The sequence below is a fragment of the Triticum aestivum genome, chromosome 7B, assembly GCF_018294505.1.
Source record: "Triticum aestivum cultivar Chinese Spring chromosome 7B, IWGSC CS RefSeq v2.1, whole genome shotgun sequence".
NCBI classification, from domain to species: domain Eukaryota; kingdom Viridiplantae; phylum Streptophyta; class Magnoliopsida; order Poales; family Poaceae; genus Triticum; species Triticum aestivum.
The window spans coordinates 202,171,200-202,181,241 of NC_057813.1; the positions used below are offsets into that span (position 1 = coordinate 202,171,200).

Genomic DNA, 10,042 nt, shown 5'->3' on the forward strand with positions numbered 1-10,042 from the left:
TCTTTCAGGGAGGGGGCACAATCACAAAAATGGGCGAGGGGGTGAAGGGTAGGGGGTGGACGAAAAGGAGGAGCCCGTTCATGGTATGGTGGGAGGGGGGAAAGCGCCTGCCTTAGGGGAAGGAGTTGTAAGCAAGAACCCGGAAGGAAAGAGATACAGAAAGAAAGGCAGGGACAAGGTTCGGTCGGAAGGTAGTGTTGCTACGGAGGCGGTGGTAGGCCAGAAGAGAGGAGGGGCAGATAAAGACCAGGAGATGGTGAGGAAGAAGGGAAGAGTGGAGGGAGAGGAGGATAAGGGGGAAGAAAGCCAGCAAGTTCAGAGGGAGGGATCTCATGATTTATTATCGGCCGGGTTGCAAGGGCAACCCCGTCGGGAGCAATGAAAATCGTTGGATGGAACTGCCGGGGACTCGGGAACGGTCCGGCAGTTCGTAGTCTCCTCGATCTGGGGAGGGAGGAGGATCCTGACATAGTGTTTCTGGCGGAGACAAAGCTGACAGAGAAGGAACTGGAGAGATTTAGGTGGACCTTGGGGCTTGCTCACTTAATAGTATCAAGTCCGGAGGGGAGAAGTAGAGGAGTGGCTCTGTTTTGGAGACGGGGTGTTGATCTGACGTTGCGATCGTTCGAAAGGAGGCATATTGATGCAGATGTGGAGGAGAACGGAAGGGTGTGGTGCCTGACGGGGGTTTATGGGGAGTCGGAGGCGGAGAGGAAAGTGGAGACGTGGAGGGTGATGAAACTACTTGCTCAACAGCATCAAGCAGGGAGGCCGTGGCTGTGTTTGGGTGACTTTAATGAAATCCTATCAATGGATGAAAAAATCGGTGGCGCTGTCAGGCCACAGCGACACATGGATAGATTTAGAGAAGCGTTGGAGGCCTGTGAGCTATGTGACATTGGTTATGAGGGGGACAAATACACGTGGAGGAACCATAGCAAGAACATTGAGTCTTACATCTGCGAGAGGTTGGACAGGGCTACAGCTAACGCCTCATGGTGCGAATGGTTTCCTGAGTTCGTAGTTATAAATGGAGCTCCACGACATTCTGATCACCGACCGGTCATTGTTAATACCCAGGGAGGAGGGAAGAAAATGGAGGGGGGTGACCGCGGCTTCCGTTTTCAGGCCTGGTGGCTGAAGGAGGAGGGCTGCAGCGCGGAGGTGCAAGGCGCGTGGGAGCATGGCTGTCGGGAGGGAAGTGGAGATGTGGCGTCGGCGATGCGATGCGTGGCTGGGAGGATGAGAAGGTGGGGAAAGGAAGTGGCGGGGGAGTTGGAGACCCGCCTAAAGCAAGCACGGCGAAGCCTGGAGAGATGTATGAGGGCTCCGGTGTCCGAGGAGAAAATAAGAGAAGAGGCGAGGCTGAGGTGTGTTGTGGAGGATTTGGAGGATAAGAAGAATACCAAAGCTAGACAGTTATCTCATGTGTCGTGGCTAAGAGACGGCAACAAGTGCACTCGTTATTTCATGGCAGTGGCGTCGGCGAAGAAGAAAGCAAACAGAATTAAAATGCTAAGGAGGGAGGATGGGACAGAAGTGAAGGAAGGAGAGGGGCTAAATAACTATGTTTTCTCTTTTTTTCAGGAACTGTTTACGTCCACTAATGCACATCGCATGGACAAGCTCCTGTCAAAGGTGCAACCGCGTGTGACAGAAGCTATGAAAGCCGTACTTGAAGCGGAAGTAACCAGAGAGGAGGTTAAAGCAGCGCTTGACCACATTGGAGACCTTAAGGCTCCGGGGCCTGATGGCATGCCGTCGATTGTTTATAAGAAACATTGGCACTTCATGGGTGACAAGGTGGTTGACGAAGTGATCTCGGTCCTGAAGGGGGGCCCTATGCCGGAGGGGTGGAACGATACTGTCGTCGTGCTCATCCCAAAAGTGAAAGATCCAAGGAGAATTAAGGATCTAAGACCCATCAGTCTCTGCAATGTAGTGTACAAGTTATGCTCAAAGGTGATTGCCAATAGACTGAAGCTGGTGCTCCCGGAGACTATATCGGATAATCAGAGTGCGTTCGTTCCGGGGCGTCTTATCACCGACAATGTACTCATTGCATATGAACTATCGCACGCCCTGTTGAACAAGAGAAGAGGGGGCGAAGTCATTGCGGCGGTGAAGGCGGACATGAGTAAGGCTTATGACAGAGTTGAATGGGACTTTCTGCGCGCTATGCTTCTCAGGTTGGGGTTTGGGACCAGATGGGTCGATCTTGTGATGAACTGTGTTTCTAGTGTGCGCTATCAAATAAAGATCAATGGTGAGCTTACTGAACAGTTCTCTCCTACGCGTGGTTTACGTCAGGGTGACCCTTCATCACCATATCTCTTTGTCATTTGCGCGGAGGGGCTATCGGCTTTGCTACATGATGCGGAAGCGAACGGACGTATTGGGGGTGTGAGGATTTGCCCGACCGCACCTGTTGTTTCTCACCTGTTATTCGCAGATGATTCGGTCTTGCTGCTAAAGGCGAAGAGGGAGGAGGCAGAGGCGCTGAGAGACATTCTGGACCTCTATGAAAGCTGCTCTGGTCAATGTATAAATCTGGAGAAGTCCGCGATCATGTTCAGTCCTAATGCCAGTGTTGCATCAAAGGCTGCAGTAAAGGATGCTTTGCAAATTCAGAGCGAAACATGGAATGAGAAATATCTTGGGCTGCCTGTTCATGTTGGGAAATCGAGGAGGAAGGCTTTTGCGTTTGTTAAGAACGCTATCTCAGGGAGGATCTACGGTTGGAAAGAGAGATTGATAGCAAAAACTGGGAAGGAAACGCTAGTCACTGCGGTGGCCCAAGCTATACCCACGTTCGCTATGTCTTGTTTTTACCTGACGAAGACCTTCTGTGAGGAGCTTAGTTCATTGATTGGGAACTATTGGTGGAGTCAGCAAGATAAAGAGCACACAACCCATTGGATAGGATGGGATAAACTGACGATGCCAAAGGCGAAAGGAGGACTCGGGTTCAGGGATATGCATGCGTTCAATGTAGCCATGTTATCCCGCCAGGCTTGGAGGCTCATACAACACCCAAACTCATTGTGTGCGCAGATCCTGAGAGCTCGATATTTCCCGGATGGGCAGCTGTTAGAAGCACAGCCAGCTGCGGGTATCTCTTATGCTTGGCGTAGCTTGTTGCATGGTGTCCAACTGGTCAGAGAAGGAGTCATATGGAGGATAGGAGATGGTACAAGTGTTAATATCTGGACCGATCCGTGGATCCCTCGACCCTGGTCGAGGACAGTGATCACACCTCGTGGCCATTGCCTTCTACAGCACGTAAGTGAGCTCATTGATCCAGTTTCGGGTGGCTGGGACGAGCAACTAGTGAGAGACACCTTCTGGCATGATGATGTAGCACATATACTCCGTATCCCGCTTATAGATGGAGTCCAAGATTTCATGGCCTGGCATTACGATAACAAGGGGCTACACTCGGTCAAGAGCGCCTACAAACTATATGTCCAGTTGGAGAAAACCAGGAGAGATGGAGGAACTGGGGCGAGTTCAATAACCCCGGGAAATCTGAATCGTGTTGGTGATGATTCCTGGAAACGTATATGGAAGTTACCATGCCCAAGAAATGTTCAGATGTTCACGTGGAGGATCAAACACGAGTCTCTCGCGCTTCGTACCACGGTTGCTAGGAGAGGTATCCCGATAGAGGACACCAAGTGCCTGTTTTGCAGCCGGGGAGAGGAGGATGGAGTGCACCTATTTATAAAGTGTAAGGTGGTGAAGGAGGTGTGGAGGGACTTGGGCCTGGAAAAGGAACGCAACGAGCTGGAGAAGACTGAGGGCGTGCATGCAATGCTGGAGTATATTTGGGGGCTAGATGAGAAAAAGAGGCTACATATCCTCACTTTTTGGTGGCAGTGGTGGGCAAATAGGAACAAAGCACGCGAAGGGGAGCTGCCGATCTCACCGGCGGATCTGGCGCGCAGGACGAGGATATCTTCTGTAAGAAAGCAGAGAAGCTGCCCCCTGACAAGTGGCATCCCCCGGCTCCTGACACTTACAAGATCAATGTGGACGGCTCGTTTGTGGCGGGCGAGGAGCATGTTGGCTGGGGTTTAGCAGTGAGGACGGAGGCGGGCACTCTGGTGCATGCACGGGCCGGACGACAGGAGCTTGCAGCGGATGCGTTTGAAGCGGAGGTGACTGCCATGGCCAAAGCGATTTCGACGGCGGCAGAGCTCGGAATGGTCAGAGTTGAATTTGAGACGGACTCACAGCTACTAGCAGATGCCTTGGACATGAGGAGGACGGACTCGACGGCGTACGTAGCTGTTATAGAGGACATGAAATATCAGCTGAAGCTTTGGTTTTCTTTCTTTTCCATTTCAGTTTGTAGGCGCAGTGCGAACTCGGTAGCCCATGAGCTTGCCAACATTGGGCGCTTGTGCGAACCAAACCACTATGTAGAGTGAGAGACTGATGTACCAGCCCGGGTGGGCGAGTGTGTTGTGGGCGATATGCCTCATCACAGATAAGTAATGAAGCCTTGCTTTGCTTTCAAAAAAAAAAACAAATAGCTTCTTGTTGGAGAACGAATTTTCCGGTCGCCCCAAGCGACTCCGGTGGCAACTACGCCGCCAGCCGAAAATCACCTTGCCAAGACAACTCCTCGCCGCCGCTGGAGGAAGCCACTGGACTGCGGCGGCGGGGTGTCCCTCAGTCCCGCCAAATCAACGAGAGTGATTCACGCTATATGAGCGACGGGAGCAAGGGCAGCAGTTGAGTGCTTTGCAGACCTCCCGTCTGGTAGACCGTCAGGTAAGAAGAAATTTGAACTTTTGCAGAAAAAAGAAGAGCCTAAAATATTGGTCATGGTCATTAATCACGACCCAGAATTATGAAAGACCTAATGTCGTCGGCCGCAGTGTTGCCACAGTAGCAAGACGTGCTTTTATTTATCGATAATATCTTTTGTTTTGTTCAAGCAGGATCAGAGGTATCCGCTTTATTAGGGAGAATGCCCTCCGCAGGGGGTATGACATTGAGAGACAAGGCCCAACCGGAACTGAAAGTCACGATGCCGCGACAAAGCCGGGCAAGAGCCCAGCCGCATTCCTTCAGCTAAAGCTCGTACTCAATTTTCCCACTCTCCCTGCAGAAAAAGAGCAGGAAACTCTGCGGCAAGCAACAAGTACAGCCATGCTGGTGTGAGCCAGCAGCAAAATTCAGGACAGACTAAAAACAACAACATTCAGGACGACACAAGAGGGCATGACAACCAGGCATGCATCACGATTCATCTTAGCCACACGCACACACAAAAGCAGAAATATCAGTTCTCTTCATCAGACGCGAAGTTTCTCCAGCTAGCTGCGGAAAATTCTACCAAGTTTTTACAGGCTAATCATGTCCACCACATGTCAAAGGGGCACTCTACAAATTACAAAAAAGAGACACAATACATCACTCTCTACTGTAGCAGGATTAGCGCCACATCAGCATGTCATGGAACTCCTCTTTGCAGGCCGCAAATACCCCTTTTTCTCAGCGATCAACCGCCGAGGGCTGCAATCAACATAATAAGCACCCGTTACAAAGAGAGCTGAAATCGCAACTGAGAACAAGACATGCATAGACTTGTAAGACACTGGGAAATAATAACAGCAGGAGTAATTCTCGCAACTAAGCTCAATTACTTGCGAATTCAGCTGAGCAATCACAATCTTTCTTTGCTGGACATCTTCATAGAGATTTTCTAATTTGAACTTAAACCAATCTCACCTCTCACACGTATGGATATATGGATTTTAACTAAATATAATTGCCTCTAACCAACCTCACCATGTATGACTATAGGGATTTTAACTAGATATAACTGCCCACAGAGAGAGATGAAGCAAGCACTATTACATATATATTGTAACTGTATTAAGAAAAGGTACATCCAAGTATCCAAAGAACTGAGAAAACAATGAGCTAGGAAAGATCAGAGATTACCTACATTACGTTCCCAGATATTGCATCAAGTCATTGTCATCCAGCAGTTCATCGAGTTCATCGAGGTCAGGGATTGGACTATTAATACCGATGAAATCTAAAGGCAGTCCATCAAAAGAACTGCCTATAAACTTATCATCAGGGTCAATATAAAAAGCATCACTCATGATCTGTTGCGTGCCACCAGCAACAGAAGTTGAATTCCCACTACCTGCCATATGACTGTAAGAACTGTTCAAAGCTCCTGTTCCCATGGCAGGCACATGGTTATCCATAGATAGTGGTACTGAGTCTTTTGCAGCAGAAGACTGGTAATCATGTGAAGAAGAACTAAAGCCAATAGATCCAAGACCAACGTCTGGTTGAAAAGTATTTCCAGGCCAGGAGTTTGTGTAATCATTACTTTCAGAAGCTAATGGCTGGTCGACCATATAAATGCTTGAAGAAGCAATATTTGCAGCCTGGCTGTAATTATTAACCACAACACCAGGGGGTACAAAGTTCCCTTGAACATCTCCTTGATGTTGTAAAGATCCTCCATTTGTACCGGCATGATTGAAGCTTGTCAACGGGTTAGCGACACAGACCACCTCCATCTGATTGCTCTTCATATCCGGAATTGCGTTGCTCAAAACCTCTGGCATATTATCATTCCTTTGTGTTCCTTCAACTTCAGACCCATCAACAGAACACTGTCCGGTATGTCTTCTTCGCTTTGGTGGGTTTTTAGTTTCCTTAGTACTAGGCAGCCTTTGAGTTGAGCGTTTATCATGACGTTTTTTGTTCCCACTACTTGAGCCATTCTCTTCTCTGATGTGCACAGCTGGTTGATGAACTCCCACATCGTCTTTGGATATTGTAGACTGAGGAGGCTCCTCCATACAATCGACATCATACTCATCACAGCTGCTGTATGAACTCTCATTTTTGTCCCCTAGGTCAACAAGATGAGTATTTGATACACCGTTGCCAATACTGTGAACATACTCCTCTCTTTGCAAAACAACCAGCCAAATCAAGCTCTCTTTTGCAGTCATTTTGTCCTGCAAGCACTTTGACTTCCGTACATGATATCTTATCTTATCAAAATTCGGAGACAAGTGTTTGATCACACCCATCAGCACACCAACCTTCCAAACTTTCTTAAGATCGTGAGGTTTTCTGTATGGAGGTGTTTTACCCTTTGGAAGGCCTAAAGCAATCCACCACTCCTCGTTCCCTGAGGGCCACCATGGGGGTGGAATACCCTTATCCAGTGGGTACTTGCGCTGCTGAGGGCTGCAGTGCTGCATCAATGCAGAAAGCAATGAGCCCAGAGTACCATCTTGGAGATCCATCAAGCTATATTGATTCATGGTTCCACTGCTCTTAGCATTAACCAACAGAGAGTTCTCAACCTCATATTTTGCAATTGCTGCTGGCCCGTTCTTATCAAACTTAACCTTCTCCTTCCACCAAGCTCTAATGTTGTCTGATGCTCCACTGACAGGCTTCCCTTTATCGGGAATGATCCCATAAACAAAACCCTGTGCATTGCATACTTCCATCAACTTGAGCATGTACTTCAAAATCCCATCCTGGGCTCTTGCCATCTTCTTGCGAAGGGCTAGATCAGACAGCTTCTTTGGTTTAGACTTCTCCAGTTCGGCCTGCTCCAAAGCAAGCCTCTGCTGCTTCTCCTTGATCCTCTTGAGCCTGACCTTATCTTTCCACATCCGCCGGGCCAGCTCCTCAGCCTCAATCTCCTCATCGCTGACATCATTCTCAGAGAGGTTTGGGATGCCATCAACCTCAAAATCCGACACATCACCTAGCTCCTTCGCGACAATAGCTAAGTTATCCATCATCTCTAGTGCTTACTGCACTCAATAACATCACCCTACTCAACTTGCCACACTTATTTTCTTTGCACCATCAATCGAAGTAATATCTGCAACCTACAAAAATTCTGATGCAGTCAATATCTGAAAATGCAATGCTAGTCAGCTGTAAAAGAGCAAGCTTAGAATTGTGACCATACAGTGCGAGTGAGCAATATCTGACAGAACTGACAAAGCGACTTATCCCAATTCTATGTTTTTTTAATGGTGATTTTCTTCTGACCTGATCAAAGAAATAATGTGCACTGTGACGAGAACATCCTAGCATGTTACTACAAGATTTCAGCAACTATGGATTAAATTTGTAAGGAACCAAGACCATCCTTCTCCCGGTGCGCAAGCCATCACTACATTATCAAAGCCAATCGAGAAGATCTAAGATTAGAAACATGAGAACAATAAGATCAATCTATGTGAGGGGCATCCGTTCCGAACTTCCAACCCCACGAATCAATACAGAGACGCCGATGATCCGACGACTGCGGAAGGCGCGGCAATCTGAAACCCAGGCAAACCCTGGAAAACGGGGAGCAACGAACGGAATCAGGCGCAACAACTATCTATCGCCGACGAACGGGAACAAAAGAGACCAATCCCACCAAAAATCCCTCAGAAAAAAAAGGCAAGCGCGGCGCCGGTGACTACCTCGTCGAGAAACGGTCGCCGACGCGGCGGCGGGATCAGGCCGGGGGAGGAGAGGGGAGGATTTCTGCTGTCGCCGCCGCAGTTAATTTTCCCTTTTAATTCGGGGGACGGGGAAGAGACAGAACGGGCCAGAGGGCGGAAAGCGGCCGCGGTGGACACTGCTAGGGGAGCACGAAGCGTGACGCAGGGCGTGGCGTCACGGGAGATAAAATGGTGCTGTATTTATTATGCACCAAAAAATGTCGCTCGCGTTTCCGGCAGCCGGATTATGAGATGCTGTGTCTTTTTTCTAACTCTGTGGACGACCCTGTGGCGCTGGCTCCTTGCCCTGCGCACGCCATCCCAGGCTCCCAGCGTGCGCGAGTGTGGGTTGGTGTGGACACGCTCTCCACGGAAGATCCCGGTGCCCCGCGACCCTGAGTCAGCGACGATGCGCCTCGTTCGATTGCCTGTGTGAAGATAAGCCACCAGATTTCTCGTTTTGAATACAGGATTGTCTCCCTCAAAAAAAAAAAATACAGGATTGTCCGGCAAAGTGAGCCGTTGACCATGGGTTTAGTACACGCACCTGTTTCTTTTTTTGCGACATTTGGTTTTTATATATACATACAAGATGACAAATCGACATATTGGATTTTGTCTCGCAAAAAAAAAAGACATACTGGATTTTGAGAGAGGGCCCATTTTCCCTCTGTATAACATTTTTTAAATAGAATGTATGTAGACGCGTTTTAATGTGTTTGTTCACTCATTTTAATTTATATTTATTTAATATTAAAGTATGCAAATGTCTTATACTCCCTCCGTCCGGAAATACTTGTCGGAGAAATTGATGAATCTAGACGTATTTTAGTTATAAATATATTTAATTTTATTCATTTCTTCGACAAGTATTTCAGGACGGAGGGAGTAATAGTGAAAGGAGGTGGTATTTTCTTTTGACAAGTTGTCTGGCCTTGAGGAGCACAATTTCATGAGAGCAACACACTGTTCTATCAAATCGGAGGAATTTCATACGAATAAACACATCTTGCCAATCCTACATACTGTTCTATCAAGTGTCTATTTCTTCCAGAGAGAGAGAGAGAAGTGTCTAGTCTTCTTAAGTCCTCCATTTGCAGATTCATTACCTCCTTAAGTTGTGAAAGGCTCTAAGCTTCACACCTTTGGTAAAAGCAAAATTACTCCCTCAATTCCTAAATATTTGTTTTTTTAGAGATTTCAAATGAACTACCACATACGGATGTATACAGACATATTTTAGAGTGTAGATTCACTCATTTTGCTCCATATGTAATTATTTGTTAAAATCTCTAGAAAGACAAATATTTAGGAACGGATGGAGTACTACACATGCTATCATTTCGGATATGTCTTCCTTCTTTTTATGTCATGGTTGTCGCTTATGACTGTCATAACTCGTTGCATAAACTAGAAAATAGACCATTCGTGAAAAAAAAAACTAAAAAAAAGAGGACGGTGTTCCACAAGGAGGTTGTGTACATAAATAGTTTTGAATCAAGGAACATTACGTTTATTGTACATTTATCTAATGTTAT

General features: G+C 47.5%; 1 protein-coding gene across 2 annotated transcripts; it reads right to left on the reverse strand.

The window, feature by feature from the left end:
• Nucleotides 1-5,194: 5,194 nt before the first annotated feature.
• LOC123156701 (ETHYLENE INSENSITIVE 3-like 3 protein) lies at nucleotides 5,195-8,690 on the reverse strand. 2 transcript variants are annotated; one of them, XM_044574860.1, is made up of 3 exons: nucleotides 8,484-8,690; nucleotides 5,963-7,895; nucleotides 5,195-5,526 (listed from the first exon to the last, which is right to left on the reverse strand). In XM_044574860.1, exon 2 carries the CDS (start codon nucleotides 7,803-7,805, stop codon nucleotides 5,964-5,966), a length of 1,842 nt encoding a protein of 613 aa, XP_044430795.1. In that variant the 5' UTR covers nucleotides 7,806-7,895; nucleotides 8,484-8,690; the 3' UTR covers nucleotides 5,195-5,526; nucleotide 5,963. The 2 variants fall into 2 exon arrangements, with proteins under 2 accessions (XP_044430795.1, XP_044430793.1); XM_044574858.1 differs by having other exon boundaries at nucleotides 5,959-7,895.
• Between the last annotated feature and the right edge of the window lie 1,352 nt (nucleotides 8,691-10,042).

Coding starts and splice junctions, on each gene's coding strand:
- LOC123156701 (XM_044574860.1), bottom strand. CDS start 7,805: ATGATGGATAACTTAGCTATTGTCGCGAAGGAGCTAGGTGATGTGTCG.